Source organism: Trichosurus vulpecula, chromosome 5, assembly GCF_011100635.1.
Source record: "Trichosurus vulpecula isolate mTriVul1 chromosome 5, mTriVul1.pri, whole genome shotgun sequence".
Taxonomy (NCBI): domain Eukaryota; kingdom Metazoa; phylum Chordata; class Mammalia; order Diprotodontia; family Phalangeridae; genus Trichosurus; species Trichosurus vulpecula.
The window spans coordinates 119,589,374-119,610,698 of record NC_050577.1 but is presented as its reverse complement, the minus strand read 5'-3'; the positions used below and the strand labels follow the sequence as shown (position 1 = coordinate 119,610,698).

The window sequence follows — 21,325 nt, the reverse complement described above, 5'->3', positions numbered from 1 at the left end:
ACTCGATAATAACTCGCCTGTTCTTGGCACCTCCGCGGTCCCTACGACCTAAGTAATTGACGAATAGCGTGCATTTCCACTTCATATCTACCATGGACGTCTTGTGGCCTGGTCACCCAATCCTGCCCAAGGGATGAACTAGAAAGGACCTTCCTTAGAGGTCAACATTCTCTTCCCCAGAAGGGGAAACTGAGGCCCAGAGAGATTGTCTTGTGGTCTTGTCCAAGGACGCAGGGAGCAAGTGGCCGAGCATGATTCCAACTCGGTGTCCTCTGTCTCCCAAATTCAGAAATGGCAAACCACTCCAGTATCCTTGCCAAGAAAATCCAACGGACAGTAGGGTCCGTGGGGTCACAGGGCTGAATAACCGAACGACGACAGCACGCATTAGCAGAAGTCAAGGGATGGAGGGTGGACCCACACCGATGGCACACAATTTCACAGCGACAGTATTCGGGAGGGGCTGTAATAAAGTGGGAAAGCTGGCTATGAAGAAAACGGGGGTTGAAATCCCACCTCTTTTCATTAACTACCCCTGGAACCTTAGGCAAGTCACCCTCCCAATGCCAAACTAATCAGTAAAAGGAGAGAGTTGGACTAAATGGCCCCTAAGGCCCCTTCCATCCTAGATCTGTGCTCAGCCTACTTATCACATATATTTTCAGCTGGTCTGGCTATTTATGAGACTGAATAAAGCCTATGTTTGGTTGGTTGTTGGTTTTTATTGATATTTTTTGTACTTGTATAGATATTTTGTTTTTATTGTTTGTTTAGTGTTAATTTATTTTGTTTGTTGTTATCTGTATTGATTTGTATTTGTATTTGTGTAGTATTGTATCTGTGTTGATATTTTTGCTTTTGCATCCCCCTATGTCTTCCAATATATTTCTTCTCCTTCCCCATTCCTTATGTCAAAAAAAAAGAGAAAAATAAAACAGTTCAGGAAAAATAAACAATGCATCAGCTAGGTTGAACATTATATGCAGTGTTCCATATTCCTAGTCCCCTACCTCTGGGAAGGAAGATGCAATTGAACCAAAGTACTTAAAATATAATAAAAGCAAACCTCTCAGCTTCCTCCTTAGTAAAGTGGTAGAGTTGGATTAGATCAGAGGTTCTTTCTTAACCTTTATTTTTTTTTTCTTTTGAAGCAATCAGTTAAGTGACTTGCCCAAGGTCACACAGCTAATAAGTGTCAGAGACTGGATTTTAACCTTTTTTTTTTGTCATGGATCCCTTTAGCAGTCTAATGAAGCCTATGAACTCGTCAAAATAATGTTTTTAAATGCACAAAATAAAATACACAGGCATACAAAGGAAAACAATATACTAAAATAGTTATCAAAATATTTTTTAAACAAGTAAACCAGCTACCAAGTTAAGAATCCCTGGATTAGATGATCTCAGAGGTTATTCCAGTTCTAAATGTAGGATCCTATGACCAAACCTTTATTCAGACGCCATTTATTCAGACCAGCACACGCCATGTGAAACAGATGTTTACAGCAAATTGACATAATCACAATCGGAATTAGAAGAGACAAACAGACATGGATTTGAGTTAGATGAAGGAGATGGGGTTGGCCAGAGATCCTATGTGCATAAGAAATCCCAACACACACACATATACTTGAACTAGCCCTCTATATATACTGAATGAATGAAGCATTTATTAAGTTCTTACTACGTCCAAGGCGCAGTACTAAGCACTGGAGGAACAAATTGAAAATACAGTCTCTGTTCTCCAGGAGCTCACCTTAGGTTTCAGCTGCAAGTCAGAAGGGACAGACCCATGAACTTTAGGGTGCTGCAGCAAGGCAGATGTTAATACCTCTTCTTTAGTGTCATTTCCACTGATAAAATCACATCAAATTGTAGGAAATGTAAAAACAAAAATATTAATACAAACAAACAAGCAAATACTTTGGTTTAGAGTCTCATGGCTTTTTTTTTTTTGACTTGTGCATAAATTGGATTTAACTGAGGCAGAGTTGCATGAAGTTGTCAATCTCACTCTCTCTTGCAGAGTCATCAAAGTCCAGTGGCAGAACAAAAGGCAAGAGGCCTGGGATGAAATGGTTGACCTTGGCTTCCTTGATGTCTAACCAAGCTATAAGCATTCTACAATACAATGCCTGCTTCAGCTGCCTTCATGGCCGTTGGAACAAATTGTTCTCATCTGCTCATTCTTCACGCACTTGGAGTGATACCCCCCTAACTCACCCAGCCTCAACCGGCTTTAGCCCATTTGCCGTGATAGTTTTATTGAGGTTGGCTGCTGTCTACGTTACAGCTTCTTGGAGCCACAGGTGAGAGTCGGGTGGCAGGTGGGCACCAAAGGTGCATGAGCAGCCTTGAAAAGGACTCAGCAGCCCTTCCACCAGAGGCACTCAACCTCCTGAGCACCCCATCCACCCCAGTAAATAGATAGCCAGACAATCCGTAGATGGTGAGCCATTTGGCAGTACCAAAGCAATTAGATGGCACAGTCGATAGAGCGCGGGGCCTGCACTTAGGAAGGCCTGAGTTAACCTGAATCTGACTTCAGACACCTTCTAGCTGTGTGACCAAATCACCTCTGCCTCAGTTTCCTCAACTGAAAATGAAGCTAATAGCAGCACCTACCTCGAGGGTTGTTGTAAGGATCCGATGTGATAACGTTGGTAAAGCACTTCATGAATGAGCAGTAATATAGCACATAGCAGGTGCTCAATTCCTTCCTCACCAAGGACTCTTTTCTGAGTCTTCAGCAACTGTGGCTGTAGCCCCTGCAGGAGCAGTTCCCAGGCTGCATCTCCACAGGGGTTGTTTCCCAGGCTGATGGCTGAGGGCACTGGGCTGGGGAGCATTGCTAGTCACAAGCTCTTGGTTTCAGGGTCCTGGTCTGTCCCTATTGGGATCTGAGAGGAGATGCTGATCGATGCAGAGGGGGTGGTGATTTGATTTATTCAGCACATGCTGCCTCCTTTCTCTCCCTCAGGGTGCCTTAGTGTTTTAGCTAGTTTGACTTGACTGACGTGTGTGTGTGTGTGTGTGTGTGTGTGTGTGTGTGTGTGTAGCAGTTGGTGGGGATATCTCAACTCGTCTCCACAGGAGAACTGCTTATCCAGATGATGGTTCTGAGAGTTGCTCTGGAAGCTCTGATGCTCTGGCTTCTTCTCTGGGGTTTGACGCTTAGCTGCCTTTTATTCGGTCAACACTTGTTGCTAGTGATAAAGGGAAGATGAACCACCTCTTCCCAATAATTTCACCGTTTAGTGACTGCTGTGGGAGCTGGGCTAGAAGCAGGTCTCATGGTTTAAGAGGTAATGCTAACCCAAGGCTTTTGGATCCAAGATGCTAGACTGTCTCCAACAGGGCCTGAGGGAAGATGATGGTCAAAATAGTAGTGGTAGTTTGAAGCCTAGAAACTCAAACACGAGGTTTCTGAAACCCAGCACGGTGACTTTTCTCTAGTCTGCACTACCTTGAAAGGCCAGAATCAGGCCTTGAAAATGGTTGCGAGTTGGCATATTCTATGTACCTATTCACTGACCCTAATAGTGCCTAGCATAAAGCCACCATCAGCCCTGTTGGCTTGCCTCTTCTTCAAAGGACATTGCAGTACTGTCCATCAGAGGGCAGTAGGCACCCATAGTACAGCCTCTAGGTGCCCAGAGATTGACACATCACAACCGATTCTTCCTGTATTTCCCGAGTCAAGCTGCGGACAGCCAAGCTCTCCATCTCAACCCTCTAAGTCCCTTGGTTAGCTTCACCCCCTTCCCCTGCTGCTTCAGATCTGGCAAGGCAAGAGGCTCACTCAGGTGGGAATATTCACTCATAAATCTCAGGACACACGCTGGGTATTTTTATTAAATAGCAGCAGCAACAGCGATACCCCTGCCCCACATCAATTCTCACTAGGCTGCCAGGGGAAATAAACAGTGAGCTACCTTCCCATCCATCACCATCTAGGAGTGGAAGGGACTGGCAGAGACTTTTCCCAATGACCATCATCTTCCAAAGTTATGAGCCTCTATCTATTCGTTCCCCTAAGCTGGTCTGACCCACATTCTAAGCCCCAGACTGTTTGGGGTAAAAAAGTCCAGCTTGGAACACAAATCAGACACTCCTCTGGAAGAGCTACATTGGGCAGGAAGCTGGGTGAGATTAGGGAGGCAGAACAGAGTGTCTCTGCCTGTTTATGGGGTCAATGAAGTTAAGAGAGTTGTTGCTTAGGTGACAGAAAAAGTAAAAAAAAAAAAACACTGGCGGAAAGATTTGAGGTTCATAGAGCTCAGAAGGGATCTCAGAAGTCTTTTAGTCCAAACTCTTACTTTTTTCAGATAAGTACACTGAGGCCCAGAGAAGTTAACTGACTTGTCTTAATCCATGTCATACTGTTTGGTGCCCCCAACATAGATCAACCCCTCTCTCCTCTATCACTGTCCCAATTCATCATCTTTTACCAGGGGTTCTTAACCTTTTTGCATCATGGAGCCCTTCTCAGAATGTTTTAAAATACACAAAACAAAATGAATTATATTAAAATACAGGGTGTTCCCAAAGTCTGGACACATAGGTAAAATTCATATTTTCAAGAAATGAAATGATTGAAATTTTCAACAACATTTTATCTAATTGGAATATTAACAAATAATACCTTCAATATAATTTCCATCATTTGTGATGCAAACGTTGATGCACTTTGCAAGATTCACGTGAACTCGATGCGATAACTCAATAACTCCACATTGCTGTCGATTTTAGCACATTCGTTCTTGAAATACGAATATGAAATCATATGAAGTTATTTGAAATTGAAGATATTATTTGTTAATATTCCAATTAAATAAAATGTTGTTGAAAATGTCATTTTTTGAAAATATGCATTTTTGCCTATGTGTCCAGACTTTAGGAACACCCTCTAGTTATCAAAATGTATTTTTTAAATGCAAATTAAGAACTCTTCTCTCTTTTTAAGACTAAGGCAAGGATATATATAATCAAATTTACAGCTAGATTGTAAACTCCCTGAGGGAAAGGGTTTTGTTTTACTCATTTTTGTGTCTCATTCAGCACCTCCAGAGGGTGCTTGTCACTTGCTAGATGCTTGATAAGTATTAGTCAAATTGAATTTGTGTGTAAGCCAGAGAAAAAGGATATAGGGAAAGAATATACTTGGAGTAAAGTGCTTCCTGTAAAAAAAACAAACAAACAAAAAAAAAAAAAAAAAACCATGAACGAATGCCCAAATACCTAAGCTTTGGAGCAGAGTGCACTTATCTGTGAAAGATACTAACCAAGATAAGAACTGGGAGGAAACCAGAGGTGAGGATCTCGGAGCTGGGAGAGAAGAGGACTGCAGAAGGCAGGGAGTGGAAATTAAGAGAAAGCTTCACTTAATTCAAAATCCATTCTCATAATCAAAAGCAGCTGAAATAAACTGGCAGCCCTCTGCTCTGCCTCTGCTAGTGTCTGGGTGAGAAATGCCTATAATTCAGGGGTTGGCAGTTTTCCGGGTCCTACGCCAAAGTAAAGATGCAGCAGGATGTCTGAGCCAAGCCCTCGGTGATGGAGGGCCACAGCCCTCACTCCCCCACCACCTCCATCCCTATCTGTCTCCATCATCCCCACCCCCAAGCACCGCTGCTCAACGTTCACCCCTTTGCTGACACCTCCCAATGAGGGAACCAGGCCAGAGCTCTGCACACTGCCTGTTCAAGGCAGATCTTTGTCCACAGAGATCAGGGCTCTGGCTCTTTATTCTCATTCCTCCAGTTTAGAGAAATTCTCTTCTTTTTCCTCCCTCCCCGTCTTCTTTCCTTCCATTTCTCAAAGCCTACAGGAAGGAAAACAATCTGATTCCTTTTTTTTTTCCTTTCAAGTCCCTATGGATGCACCCTTAATACCATGCAGTCCTCAGCCTTAACTAAACATGTAAACATGTGTGTTGTGTGTCTATGCATTTCTGCTGGACCTGAGCATGAAGCATTTATTCAGGATCATTGCTAGATATGAAATCATACTACAGGCCTGATCCACAATTCTAATGTCATCAGATCAACCATATTTACAATGCACTGAAGAAACAAGTCAAAATGTCTTTGTTACTGTATTTCAGGAAAATGCCAGATGTACCTTGCTCCAAAATACTGATCCTCCTAGCAATATAGAAATTGTAGTATGCCTATATATTTCTATGCCTCTGCGTCTCTCAGCCTTATGACTTCTGTCCCATGGGCAAGTGAGAAGGGAAGCTGAGAGAGACAGAGAGAGAGAGAGAGAGAGAGAGAGAGAGAGAGAGAGAGAGAGAGTAATGCTGTCCCTGAGAGACAGGAAGAGAAATGCCCCCAGGATCCCCTAATATATGTGTACGTAGGAAGGAAGAGTGTCCCCACACTGGTGCTTGTGCTATATGTTGACACGTAAAGGATATTGCAACAGACGTGAGTCACTTATTTTTGTCTTCACATGTATATACGCTGGTTGCCACACGGCATAGTAGAAAGAGTTAGGAGGGGGCTCATTTGAAGCCCCTCCTCCAGTTAGATGTGTGACCTCGGAGAATTCACTCAACCTTGATAAGCCTCAGTTTTCTCATCTGTAAAATAAGGATAACCATGCCTCACAAGATCATTGTGAAGATGCAATGAGAAAAACGCATACAAAATGATTCAAAGACCTTATAGTCCCAGGAAAATGCCAGCTGCCATTAGGGAGAAAAGAACAGTTGTGACAAGGGTGAGGGAAAACAGGACAAATCAGTGCCTTCAACACATCAGGAGAAATCAAGGAAGGTTTCTTGGATCCCAAATGGAGAACTTCATGGGAGCTTCACAAAGAAAGGATAGTCATGAATAAATTGTTATCTGTCTCATTGAGAGGGGGAAGAGGAACTTCCAAATCTATGAGTTCATAGATTAGAGGATTCCTTGTAGCAGAAGCAAGTCCTCTGGTGGTGCCCATGGACCTAACGCTTTCCTGTTCTCAGAGTGCTTTTGAGGGTAGACTGTCAGACTCTCCTGGTATTTACAGAGATCCTATTGGGTACAGCCCTATACTAAGCACATCCCCAGAAGGATGGTCATTGCCTTCTAGAACCGTGTTTCTGCCCCATCTCTCAGTCCTCATGTTGACTGGGGTCAGGTCTTTGTCTCCTACAAGAAATTAATGTCCCAGAATCAGGCCCCATGGGGCAGCTAAAGTAGATGAACCCCAACCTGTCATCTCCATATGATTAGTCAAGAGGTCCTCGGGAAGGCATTTCCAGGAACAGCTCCAAATCCAGTCATGAGCTCAGGGGTCAAGAGGATCAGAACCAGGGTCCAAGAGAAAATGAATAATTGCCTTTCTTCTCTCAATATATGGTGCTACCATCACCACTCCTGCCCTCACACCTCTCCCAATTAACCAGATGCATCTCTTCAGAAAATATTTTATTGATAAATTAATTCTAAAAGCAGCCACTTTCTTCCCGGCCACTGGATGGGTAAACGGTGCCATCTGTGGGGGAAGGAAGGGCAGGAAAGAGGTGGGACCCATGTCACACACACACAAGCTGACAGATCCCTGGGAAGGCAGAAGTGGGGGTAAGAACTGACATAGGGGTTCTGAGAGAGCAGCCCCACACCACCACACTTACCACCCTGAGTGGAACCCAGGGTTGTCAAAAGAAAATGGAGGAGCACCTTGGAACTTTATTGCTGGTGAATCCAAGGAGAGTCAGACTCTGCCAGGCTGCAGTTGCCCATAGGGTGGGCATTAGGCATCAGTGCCCAGGGCTGTAGAGAAGAGCCCATTCTGGTGCCTTCCTCTGGTAGGCCCCATTCATGGTATTAAGCCCCCAGGGGAGGGAAGAGACCAGGGGGAAAGGGGTGTTTGAGCCAGGCAGGATTGGGAAAGGGTTACAGTGTACAGGTCATGGGCAGTGCAGGTGCCTGGAGGAACAGGGCAGAGAGAGGACAGCAAAGGGACTGCCCGACCCCTCACAGGTCTATGGTTTCACTGCTGACGCTGAGCTCATCAATCTGTCGGCAAGCATCCAGGAACTGCTCCTGGAGCAGGGCTTCTTCCCTGGCCAGCTCTGATCTTTCTGGAGAATTGCAGGAGGGCAGGGACAGAGCCCTGTAGCACCCAGGGGCAGGGGGACTGGAGCTACTCCCTGAAGGTCGGGGGGTGCTGCAGATTCCTGCCAAAGAAGATCGAGGGGGCTTCTCGGGGCTGGAGCAGAGCAGCATGGACGAACTGTCCCTGGAGAGTCCGTAGAGAGAGCCTGAGGAGGTGCTGCTACCCACCAGCCAGGCCCCAGGGGAGGGAAGCACAGGGGCTGGGGAGCTTGGCTCTTGCCCATTGACCCTATTTGTCCCGGTCCCAGAACTCTCCTCACTGGAAGTAGTTCCAGAGAGGCTAGGGCCTGGCAGGGTCTCCCTAAAGGCAGGACCCTGCAAAAAGCTTGGAGTGATTAAGACCTCACTGCAGAGCGCCTCTGCAATGCTCCGGTGCAGGTCGATGGGGGAGGGGGGACAGAAGTCCACAGTGCAGTCACTGCCGGTGCCCGGGGAAGAAGCTGCTGAGGGGGCTGTGTTGGCAGCCACCCCCTCAATGCCCAGGTGGCCACTGCCCGGGATGAGAAGGTCAGGACCTGGCCCAGTCAGGGCACATAGAGGCAACAGCTCAGTTTCACCCTGTTCAATGGCATTTCCTGGGGGCACCTTGTTTTGGGGCCCTGGTTCCCAGCCTGATGGCAGTAGTGGGGCCCCGTGACCTGGGGACAAACGGAACAGCTTGGCCCAGCATCTCTGGGAAAGACGGGGACTGCAGAGTACAGGGTAGAGCCCCAACAAGGCTAATGGTAGTGCCACACCAACCTCACCCAGCCTCACACCCAGCTGGAAGGCCCACCAGGGCCAGGGCCCTGCCAGGCCCAGCTGGCCTCCATAGCCCAGAGTGTACAACACCATGTAGCCCTGGAGTCCCCCGCTTAGCAGGCCAAAGGCCCCTGCCACCGGGGCTGTACAGGCTGCCCGCTGCCACGACTGGGGCAGGGCAAAGGGGCCCCAAGTCAGTGGGGTTGGGGTGGGACCCTTGAGACCAGCACCCACCAGAGGGACCCCTGGCCTCCGTCGGCTCCTCTGGCAAGAAAGAGCTAGCAAGAGTCCTGAGAAAAGGGATGCCAGGAGAGCAGCAAGGCCCCGGGAGGCTAGCAGAAGGGGAAGAAGCGGCCTTGAGACAGCTCCAGCCATAGTGGCCCCTGCAGAGAGGCCCAGCACCAGGAGGAGCAGGGTAGCTAGGCCCCCAGGACATCGGGGTGGGTGGGGGCGGGCCAGCAGCAGGCAGGCCAGCCCCAGACACGAAGATAGGCAGGGCAGAGACAAGTCATGCAGGAGCAGACGGACCAGGGTGGGCAACCTCTCCCTGTGCCCATAGGCATCATAGAAGAGAGGGAAGGCCCGAGCAGCTCCAGCTGAGAGCAGAAGTAGATTGAGTAGAGCTAAGCAAGGGGCTCCCGGTGGGCAACGCCAAGGCAGGAGTGCCAGACTCAGCAGGGCCAACAAGGCCACCAGCCCAAAGAGCGCACCTACCCCATACACATGGGCCTCCCATGCCAGCCCCCACCGGGCTCGGGCAGAGGCCCAGTCAGCCTCCAGGTTCAGAAAAATTGGGGGGAATGGAGCCACGGGAGCGGGATCCTCAGGTTCAGGCATGTCCATGGTGCCACAGGCTTCTGACCCACACTCTGGCTGTGCTGATGAGCTCCTTAGGCTGCTTGGAGAAGGGTCATTTGGGGTGGGAGTGATATCTACAGATGTAGGAAAGGGATAATTAGTAAAGCCACCATGCCGCCAAACTCCAGCCCACTAAGCGCCTAGTTTAGGTACTTCACCCTAATCCAGAGGTGAGGGATCTGCAGGCTCCAGGATGCATGTGACCCTCTAGGTCCTCAAGTGCAGCCCTTTGACTGAATCCAAAGGACCTAGAGGGCCACATGCAGCCTGGAGGCCTCAGGTTCCCCACCCCTTCCCTATACCATCACTTGGACAGATGGAATCTGTCAGTCCATCCGGGACCTTTCCTTTCCTACCTTGAAATCAGACTCTCAGGACTACTCCCCAGTCAAGCAAACAAGTGTTGATTAACTACCACGTACCAGGCACTGTGCAAAGCCGTGGAGACAAAATGAAACCTTGCTCCCCCATGCTCTGTCTACTCCTCAGGCCTCACTTCTCCTTTATTTCCTAACCCCTTGTCCCCCAGATCACATTTAAACTCATCACCCCAGATGTTTAGTCTTGTCCCTGCCCATTGACCATAGGAGGATCATAGCTCTAAGGCTGGAAGGGTACTCATTTCATAGTTATGGAATTGGATGTCCAAAGAAGTTAAATTAGTGGTGTCAAATTCAAACAGAAATAGGGGCCATTAAAACATACATAAACATCCCTGTGGACCATGTACCTTGTATTAAAATTTTCCATGTTCTATTGCATTTTGTTTATTTTATTAAATATTTCATTTATGTGGACATGAAATTTACATTACATTAAATATTTCAATTATCTTTTAATCTGGTTAGGCCTGCACTCAGGAGCATCATGGGTAGGTCACTCCCCTCTCCCCCCAAGGTTTCCAAGACCATGATTGTGAGAAGTAGGATTTGAATCCACATTCTTTAACTTCAGAGTTAATCCTTCTTCCCACCTCCTCCTAATTTTACAGCTCAAGAAACCTGAACGAAGTTCTGGGGCCCAGACCAGACTTGTCTAAGGTTAAACAGCTAGTTAAAGGCAGAGCTGGAATTAGAACCCAAGTCTTCCCACCCTGGAAGAGTATGTCTCATAGTGGTTTTCTTTCTTTTTTTGAGGCAATTTTTGTATTTCATACCCAGGGTCACACAGCTAGTAAGTGTCAGAGACTGGATTTGAACTCAGGTTGTTCTGTACTATCCCCAGAGTATGAAACAGCCTCTTCCACACCCTTCCCCCTAACTAAGGTCGTTATCTCCTCAGGAACGCTTCCTCGTTCCCTCACCCCTCTCCCTTGCTCGCCATTCCGGATAAGCCTCAGATAGTCTGTTCCCCTCCCCAGGGCATTCTGATAACAGCACAACCTCCTCATTCTTATCTGCCGCCAACCATCCAAGGGTCTCACCAGGTCTTCCTGGCAACCGCTAGGAAGACAATAGACCTAATCCTAGAAAGTCTGTCAGGCTGTCCCCCTCAGGGCAGGCTAACAGAACCGGAACAATTTAACTGAGGAAGACCCTGAGATAAAGACTCCTCCATGTCCCCAATCTGGTTTTCCAGGGAGCATAACTGGGGAGAAATAAGAAACTGAATCCCTATTCTCATCTAAGGTGACAAACTCTCCCCCTCAGTACCCAGGTTGTGTTCCCAGAATCCCAGGTCCCAGATTCTTGGCAGGTGAGAATAGGGAAGGGAGTGAGCATTTATATAGTGCCTACCATATGTGTCAAGGCCTTAGAACCAGGAACACCTGGGTTGGAGTTCAGCCTCTGACCCACACTGGTTGTGTGACTATATGCTTGGGATAGCTATCTTAGAGAAGATGCCTACATCAATGAAATCCCAGGTTCAAGATGAAGCAGAGATGCTTTGTGTTTGAGGAGCTGCAGAAATAGAGATTCTTGCAATTCAACAAGGGAGAGGGGTCAGGAGAGGGCACTGGAACCTGTGGCCACCCATCAGCCCAGCAGGCTCAGCTGTACCATGGTCACAAAAGATGAGAGACAGGGACACTCGGAGAAGGGGGGGGGGCGGGGATGGTGTGGGATAGACAGGAAGCAGCTGTGAATAGGAAGGGGGAGGGGTACCTTGGCCACCAGACTCATGGCGCCAACGTCCTGGCCAAGTCAGAGCTGGACAACCCAAGGTAAGCCCCAAGAATACACCCAAGGCTCCTCTAGGAAGAGCTCTTGGGACACGAACAGTCTCAGGGGTGCTCAGGAAAAGGCAGGGATCTGAGCAAGAACCTGGAGAATGAGGAAGGGGGGAAAATTAGAGAGGTGGGAAGGGGTAAGAGTCGGAAAAATGAGGAGGAAGGTGACTAGGGCAGGTGGCAAATGAGAAAGCCGGACAGGTGGGGAGGAGAGAGGAATTGAGGGGTCAGGAGGGGTGAGAGCTGGAGAGATCAGAAGGGCAAATACACAGAATTCGATTCCAGCTGCACAATGGAAGCCGAGAGCCCTCTGGGATCTCTATTTAATCCCATTTCCTAGATCACTCCCTCTTTCTAACTTACTCCCACGATCTGCCATATACATGTCATGGCTTAAGTTATAAAATGTCTAATATTCATCACCCATCAGCAAAGTCAGTAGCTTGCGTCTTTATCGATCCTTCTGGTGTTTTATGAAGGCTGCTTTTGAAGAAGAAGAAGAGAAAAAAAGAGGTTTTCAGCACCTTTCAGCACAGGGGGCAGAAGAGTGAATATGGGATAGGGAGTCAAGTGGGTCTGGGTTGGAATTCTGGCTTTGCCATTTACTCCCTATGAGACTTTGGGAAAGTCACTAAATGTCAGTCTCTTATTTGTAAAATGAGAGGGTTGGTCCCTCATCAGGTGAGAGGTGAGACCCCTGGGGTATTTATTTATGGATTCTTCCTCAGTTGCTGAACTATTGTACAGGTACAAATTCTTATTTACTTGCAAAAAAAAAAAACAACTCAGGGATAGGGAAGAAGGGAGGTATAGAATTAAGCTTTTTCATCTTAATTGAATACTTAGAAAATTAGTAACTATTAGCTCAAAACATTTCATTTTTCTATTTGCATGATCTGTAGTTACAGTGACATGACAAAAATTCTCTGCCACATCCTGATATTTGCTCACGATAAGTTCTCAAGATTGCAAATGATGTCACTTAGACACTGAAATCTATTTTATGACTTTATCTAGTTCTTTAAGAATATATCTGCTTCTTCTTATAAAAAAGAAACTATGTCTTGCCTTTTGTTGTATGCAACATTGCAAAAATAAATTATAAAATTGATAGGGGAAAAAATGGCCTCCAAGCTTCCTCCAAGTTCTAAAGCTACCATCTCATGATTCTAATTAACATCAAGAATAAATGTGAACACAATACATGGCTTTACTGAATTCAACAAATACCATTTGGATGTGCTTAACAGTCTCTAATGAAGGCACAGGGTGCCTAGTGGCTAAATAAACCATTAGCTAAAATACCTAAAGGACAACAGACTCAGAACTTAGTTTCTTCAACTAAAAAAAGAAGATTGGACTAGGTAACCTTCAAGGTCACTTCCAGCTCTAAAGCTATTATCCTAATTAGCATAATGAATAAACATGAACACAATGCTTCGCTTTACTGAGTCCAACAATTTGGATATGCTAACAGTCCTTAATGAAGATCTCAGCTATCTAGTGAATAAGTAAGTCATTAGGTGGAGCACTGAGCCTGGCACATAGTAGGATGCTTATTGATTGATTACCTGAGAACTGAGGACAAGGTGAAGGACAACTAAGACATAACCCATTATGGTTTCCTCTTCTGTAAAATGAAGAGACCATAAATTTAGGGCTAAAAGAAATCTTAGAATTATAAAAAATGGCCTCTGAGGTTCCTTCCAGCTCTGGATCTATCCTCTTATGATCCTAATTTATTGATCAGTAAAGGTACATTAATTGGTTACTAGATATTACCCAGGGCAAATATTCTGTCTGTCTCTCTGTCTCTGTCTCTCCTTCTTCTGGTCCCCCTCCCCATTCTTCAGTTTCTTCTTGCCTTTCTGTCCAATCCAGTGCTTCTATAAGGAAAGCCTAAGACCCCCACTCTTCTCATTCTTTTTTTCCTTTCCTTTCTCTCCCCTGCTCCCACCTGTTGGGTAATCTTGTTTTCCTGGTCCTGAGGGCATGGCCATGCAGCTGGACAGGAATGAACCCTTTCCCTTGAATGAAACATCAAGCAATTCAAAAAACCCACCCAGGTTGGAAAGACCCCAGAAGAAACAGAATGACCCCATTCTTCCCTCTCATCACCAACTTTACTAGGATGTCCTGGAAAACCAGATCTTTAGGTAACTAAGAGCTCTGGATCCTGCCCTTCACCCCCTAATGTTATGCACCCCTCTTCTCTCCCTTCATTATCATAGTCAAATGCATCCTTTCCCAAAGCCTTGCCCCCAACCTACCAACCATCACCACCAACAGTAACTCTCTATATAATGGGGAAAGCACCAGATTTAGAAAAAGAAGACTCAGCCCTGAACCCTGGCTCTGCCTCTTACCTGCTTTTGATCTTGAATAAATTATTTGACTCATCTGAATTTCATTTCTTTCATTTGTACAATGGGGACAAAAATACTGGCACTTTCTACTTATTATAAGGAAAGCAAACCTGACAAACCTTAAATGATAGAATCCTATTACCTTAAAAATCAGTGTAGAATCTAACTCAGAGGGTTGTTAGGAAGTTCCAGTAATAAAAAATAATAACCGATATTTATGTGGAGTTTGCAAATTACTTTACAAATGGTATCTCATTTAATCCTCCCAACAACCCCATAAGGTATGTGCTACAGGTAGTATCATCCTTATTTTACAGATGAGAAAAAGGAGGCTCAGAGAGGTGAAGTAATTTGCCCATGGTCACAAAGTAAGTACATGACAGTAGTGGCATTTGAACCCAAGTCTTCCCAAGTCCAAACCCAGCATCACTCTACCCTGACTACAGCTTTACCACAAACGTTAAATTTCCTTCCTGTTCCTCCCTATGGTTTCCTTATGACTTACATTTCAGTGTCGTGGAGGGGAGGGGGAAATTGCTTTGTAAACTTTAAAACCTTATAAAAATGTGTGTCATTATCATGTGTTTGAGCTATTACTGAGGATGCTACAAGGTAGGCTGGGGATGACACTCTCTGTGAACGTTAAGTACCATACAAATGGTGGCAGCTACAAGGGCAGTATGTAGCCAACACCACACCCCAACTCCTCAACATTCCTTTCCCAGTACACGTACACAGGCAGGGAACCCCTGCAGATTCAGAAGCATTGAGACAGGGAATGCTAACATAGCTCACCAGAGAAGAAGGAGGGAGAAATTATTGCATAAAATTGCATAAATTATTGCATAAAAGATTCTACTTGGCAAGTTCAGCCTCCACAACTGTTCCAGGGCTCCGAATTCAAGTCATCAACATCACTCAACACCCACTATGTGCTTGGCTTTGTGCTAGGTATTGTTGATGTGTATAGACTCATGCCCGAACAGTGGGGGTGTTACAAAAGAGAGACAAACTCAGTTTCTGCTCTTACAGAATAGATGTAACTTTAACGTCACTCTCTAAGCCTTCTCCTCACCCGCATTCAGTGACTCTGCCTGGGACACCTCAAAGATTCTGGCCTTCAACCCCATCTTTCCTGGTAAAGGGCAATAGGTGAGGGGGTGGAGAGGGGAAGGGGGGCAGATAGGTGTCACAGTGGTTAGAACACTAGCCCTGGAGTCAAGAGGACCTGAGTTCAAATGTGACCTCAGACATTTTCTAGCTGTGTTACCCTGGGCAAGTCACTTAACCCTGATTGCCTCAAAAAAAAAAAAAAGGCAATGGGGTCATCTGCTTTCTCCTACCCACGTTCACCGAGTAGAATCTTGTGGGTTCCTAGGACTGAGATCTTAGTACAGGGGTTCTTAACCTTTTTTGTGCCATGGACTCCTTTGGCAGTCAGGGGATGTCTATGGATCCCTACTCAAATAACTCTTTTAAATGCACAAAATAAAATACATAGGAATACAAAGGAAACCAACGGTATGGAAATAATTACAAATTATAAACAAGAAAAAAAAAGAAAACAAGTTCACTTACACCAGATTAAGAACCCCTGGCTTAGAAGGATCTTAGAAATCATTTAGTCTAATCGCTTTATATCACACATGAGGAAACAGGCACCCAAAGGAGTTAAAGTGACTTTCCCAAAGTGGCACAGACAAGAAGGAACGGACCCAGAATTGGAATCCAGGTTCTCTGCCTTCAAAGTCAGTGGTCTTTCCACTTTACTCCACTGCTTCTCTCTACCCTGAGGGGTTTTCCCTCCTGCTTAGTCTTTCAGTAGACATGGGGGAAAAGAAAAAACTACTAGCATGAGTGAGCAGCTTAAGAGAGCAGCTTAAGAGGTGGCTGACCGACAGGAGCTGGGCCCAGGCGCGAGTTTGTCTGGAGGAAAAGCCAAGCCCATTTTAACCAGAGGAGGCCCAGATCAAAGGGACTAAGAAAAGGCCTGAAGACTTGTAGGCTGTAGGCTGGTATAGTTCCTCATCATCCCCACCCCGACCTCAACCAAGGAGATCTTAAATTATCACAGGATACCTAGAGAAAGGGTCATGCTGAAGAAGCTGTCATAGGCCGATCCACAAATCCCACTCAGGTCCAAAAGACCTCAGGAGAATCAGAACGGATTCATCTTCCCCTGCAAAGGGTTGGCCGCTTGAGCCATCCCCTTGTCCTAGTCAAGACTCACTGACCTCCAAAAGATACCAACCATCCAGAGCCTGTCCCAGGGAAATAGGAAGAGGAAAGACTAGCTCCCCTGGGCCACAAGTAAGGAGGAAGGAAGAGGGAGGAAGGGGGAGGAAGAGGAGGGGAAAGAGAAGAGAAGGGAAAGGGAAAGGGGGAAGAGAGGAGGAGGGGGAGGGGAGGAAGAACAAGGGAGAGGAGGAAGGGAGGAGGAGAGGGAAGAGGAAGAGGAGCTCTCCAGCTAAGCTGAGCCAGGCTGCCTCTGACTGTCCAGAGCCATTAGGCCTTTCTTGGTCAAGGCTGTCACCTGGGCTGACAGGCTGCCAACCAGCATCCTTTCAAGCCATCTCCCACCCTAAGGGTCTCAGATACCTCTTTGACACCTTCAGGAGGAGCTCCTCCCTCCCATACAGACAGAGCAGGAAGGTGTCACCAGGAGACCAGCGCTGGCTGGCACCTCACCTGAGGGGGATTTCTATGACTTTGACCAAAGTAGGAAACATAAATACCAAGATGAGTTCAGCGCCACATCAAACTTCAGCTCCAGTTCACTCTTGTGGGGCCATGGAGTGATTGCCACCCTCCTCAGCATTTGTTTCTATACCCAAGACAGTTTTAAGAAGAACTCTCAAGGGGCAGCTAGGTGATGCAGTGCATAGAGCACTGGCCTTGGAGTCAGGAGGATGAGAGTTCAAATTTGTCCTCAGAAATTTACTAGCTGTGTGACCCTGGGCAATTCACTTTACCTTGATTGCCACTAAAAGGAGAAAAAAAATACTTTCAAGGCTCTATACCCAGAGTCAGCCCTTCAAAGGAATCAAGTGTTGATCTCTTTGGAGCTGGTTGTCTTCCTGCCCAGTGTATCCAAGAAAAAGAGCAATCTCTCATCCTCATTGTGAGCAGGGCCCAAGGCCACCTGACTACATGCCCTATCAATTTATACCACTGCAAAGCAGTAATTTGGAGGGTTCAAGTCTCAGCTAAAATGTTATCTTCTAAAAGAAGCTTTTTCCCAACCCCTCAATGCCTCAGTAATTTCTAATTAACCTTGTAATATCTATTTGACGTGGTCATATGAAAGTTGTCTCCCTCATTAGGCTGGAAGGTCCTTGAGAGCAAGGACTGTCTTTTGTCTCTCTTTGTATCCCCGGTGCTTAGCACAATGCCTGGCACTTAGGAAGCACTTAATAAATGTCTATTGACTGACTGACCAGGACATGCGGGACCTGGTAATGTGTACTTGAACAGGCCTTGGCTACAATTCAACAACAAATCAACAAGCAGTAAGTGTATGCTAGGTGCATAGACCTAAGCCCACCGGAGAGACAGTCCTACCCTTGAAGCTCAGGACTAGGTCTAGTTTAATTATGAACTTCCAGTGGAGTAAAAAGGGAGAAGGGAGCCTGGGCTTCCTGCATCTTCTGAAGTTCTTCCTCTATGCTATGGTGCACACATAGTATTTGTTTTTGCTCCAAGTCTACATTCTCACGTCTTTCCCCTGAGGGACCAAGCTCTGTCTGTTCCTGACAGCATGTCATGTTAGATCCCACTGCAAAAGAAGACAGCAGGACATAGAGGAGAGAGACAATGGCATGCCAGGCAGAGTGTAGAGGGAAGAGGGAAGATGGAAGGGGACCTCAGGGTCTTTATCTGAGGGAAGAGGGATCTCTAGGGACTCTCACAGCTTTAGAACCTATGAAGAACTGTGCCTTGGATGCCTGACAATACATCAAAGAGTTATGATTTTGTTGGCATAGAAACCCCTTCCAACCATTGCAGGTCTCAAACTGCTATAATTTAGTAGATAGGTCTAAGAAAGGTGTCTAAATCAGAGAGAGGTTAAGTAACTTGCCTAGTATAGAGAGGTTAAGTGCCTGAGGATGCCACAGTGAGCAGAGTATTGGAGTTGGAGTCAGGAAGACCCGATTTCAAACCTTGCCTCTGGTACTTAGTACCTATGTGACCTTGGTAATGATGCTTCTCCCAGCCTCAGATCTCAGACCCTTCCCCTGTCCTCAGATCAAGAATCCTCCCCCCGGCCTCAAATTGGGGATCCTTCTCCCAGCCTCAAATCCCTTCCTGTTTTAAATTTATGATCCCAGGACCTCACAGCTAGGAAATGTCCAAGGCAGGACTTGAACCCGGGTCTTTCAGACTCCAAGTCCAGCACCCTACCTACTAAGGCTTGCTGATTCGTAGGCCTTAAGAATAGTAGCTTCTTAATGTGTGTTCATTGAATTTGTTGAATCAGCCTGTGTTAGCAGAAAGCAAGGAGAGGGAGGGGAGTGCAGCAGCTGTAGAAATAACTAATGCAAGAAATCTTAGTTGGCTGCCCGACTTGTCTCTTTGTATATTTATTTGTCTCGTGGTATCAACCTTAAACCGGGGCAGCTAGGCTGGTGCAGTGGATAGAGCACTGGGCTTGGAGTCAGGAACTCATCTTCCCTGAGTTCAAATCTGGCCTCAGATACTTCCTAGCTATGTGACCCTGGGCGAGTCACTTAACCCTGTTTGCCTGAGTTTCCTCATCTGTAAATTGAGTTGGAGAAGGAAATGGCAAACCACCCCAGTGTCTTTGCTAAGAAAACCCTAGATGGGGTCACAAAGAGTCAGACACAACTGAAGAGACCAAATAACAGCCAGTCTTAAAACTGTAAACTCCTGGTAGGCAGGAACTGTGTCCATGTGACTTCTTACAGCACCCAGCACAGCAGCAAAGTAAGGGGTAATAAATTCTCCTCCATTAGAATGTAAACTGCTTGAAGGCAGAGGTAGTTTTGGCCTTTCTTTGTGTCCTCCAGTTTAGCACAGTGCCTGGAATATAGCATGTACTTAAAAAATTCTTGCTGACTGCATAGCTTGACTTGATAAGGAGGAGGAGGAGAGGACAGTAAGCTCTTACCTGGAGGTTCACTCCCCACTGAATCGTTGCTTGGGGGGAAGCCTGGGCCCATAGTGCTAGTTGTGAGGTTATCCTCCAAAGGCTCCAGCTGGGAGGACAGGGTAGTGCCAAAGAATCCTGCAAAGGGAACAGGAATCCCTGAGACCATGCCCTGATTAACCAGCCTTTCCCTCTCTCTCCCACCAACCCTCATGAGTGGGCTTCAAGAGGACTTAGGGAGAAACCCCCAGAAGTCCATAGGATGTGGGATAAGATGTAGGAAAACTCCTTGGACAACATCTAATCCAACCTCTTCAGTTAGAGATGAGAAAATGGAATAGTAGAGACATGACTTGATCTAAGTCACACAGAGAACCAAGACCAGAATAAAAGTGTTTTGACTTGACTTTCTACCATACCATAGTCCATCCATGACATACACTTTCTCCTCTACGCAATTCCTAAATAATCAGGTAGGTGGGCTTGAAAGTCATATCCACGAGGGAGTTAATGGGGTGAAAGACAGATGCAATGCATGGGATAGGGTCAGCCCAAGTCTACACTCCGCTGGTTGAGAGGACAGCTAATTCCAGTTTACATTCTAGAAGGATGTGAAGGGATTGAATGTATGGAGGAAGTGAACTGAACAATAGTGGGCCTCTCTCCAGTAAGCTGGTGCTGGGGTGGCCTGCCAGCGGTTCCCACATCCCATCTCCGGAGCCCCCATAGCTAGAACACCAGTACTCACCGAAGGGACCCAGGCGGCCCGCTATCTCTGCCAGGCTGGCCCGAAGGCTAGGTAGCAAGGGCAACATCTTGTGCCCAAGGGTAGGTGCTGCCCCTGCTCTCAGCGCCACATCAAACTTCAGCTCCAATTCACCCTTGTGGGGCCATGGGGTGCTGGGTGGAGGGGCCGTGGCTTGGAAGGCAGTGTCCAGGGATAGTGTGCCCAGGAGAGGAAGCCTGTCTTTGGGCCCAGGGTCGGGAGAGGTGGACTGCAAAGGCAGGGTGGAGGTACTGGAGCCAGCACTGCCCTCCGCAGACCCCCACTCTGGGGAACTCATCAACAATCCAGGGAGAGGGTCAGTTCTCAGCCCATCGACCAAGTCATCGGGCCCCTGGTCCAGAACTCGGATTCGAGGCTGGGTCTCGGTGGCAAGTCCTCCCCAGGCAGATCCAGGTCCCCGAACATGAAACTTAAAGTTGAGGCCCAGATTGAGAGATAGCATGGAGGCCTCACTCTGAGGGCGTGGGGCCAAGGTGGTAAGAAAAGCACCAGGAACTGGGGAGCCAGGCTGGGGGGCCACAGGAGCACCCAGGAGGGCCCAGCAAATGAGCCCCAGCCCAACCAAGCCCTGCCTGGCCATGGCCCCCACACTGGATACAGGGAGAGCACCTCACCTCCAGAGAGAAAAGCACTGTCCTGCTGTCTGTCCTAAAGAAAGGACACATGCCCCAGTTAGCCCTGCTTGCCAAGGGAAATGCTTCAGCCTCCCTCTCCCAGAGACAGATACATGGATAGGGGGTGGGGTACACTTCTGGCTCAATAAAAAGGCACTGGGAGGGCAAGTAACAAGATCTTATGGAGAAGGCATAGGTCTTTGGCCCCTAGGAGGGGAACGATATCCTGGCTCCTCTCCTTATCACCCCCTTCTCTACACAGCAAGCTTAGTGCAGTGCACATAGTAGCCACTTGATAAATGTTTATTGAATGAATGAACCTCTCTCACTCAGTCTCCTAGCCTTTTATTACTCTGGCCCGAATCCCTGGCCCATCCCTTGCCTCCACAGATCTGGGGCTATGTGTCCTAAATGCTGCAGTGTACATCCCTATGGCCCCATCAATTCCCTCCAATGCTTCCTTCTTACCCTTTCTTACCCTTACCTAAAGCAACCAGTTGCCCCACAAGCCCTGTACTAACCCTCTCTAATTCACATAGGCCACTGGGGGCTTCCAGTCATTTCTCTGTTT

At 46.9% G+C, this 21,325-nt stretch overlaps 1 protein-coding gene across 1 annotated transcript; it reads right to left on the bottom strand.

Annotated features, from left to right (window-relative positions):
- Nucleotides 1-7,970: 7,970 nt before the first annotated feature.
- PRRT4 (proline rich transmembrane protein 4) lies at nucleotides 7,971-20,720 on the bottom strand. Its single transcript, XM_036758771.1, has 3 exons — nucleotides 20,102-20,720; nucleotides 19,375-19,491; nucleotides 7,971-9,784 (listed from the first exon to the last, which is right to left on the bottom strand). The coding sequence occupies exons 1-3, from the start codon at nucleotides 20,718-20,720 to the stop codon at nucleotides 7,971-7,973; spliced, it is 2,550 nt and encodes an 849-aa protein (XP_036614666.1).
- Nucleotides 20,721-21,325: the final 605 nt, after the last annotated feature.

Coding starts and splice junctions, on each gene's coding strand:
- PRRT4 (XM_036758771.1), bottom strand. CDS start 20,720: ATGGCCAGGCAGGGCTTGGTTGGGCTGGGGCTCATTTGCTGGGCCCTC. Junction 19,492..20,101: donor GGGCCGCCTGGGTCCCTTCG/GTGAGTACTGGT, acceptor TTCCCTTTGCAG/GATTCTTTGGCACTACCCTG. Junction 9,785..19,374: donor AGTGGGGAGTGAACCTCCAG/GTAAGAGCTTAC, acceptor CTACATCTGTAG/ATATCACTCCCACCCCAAAT.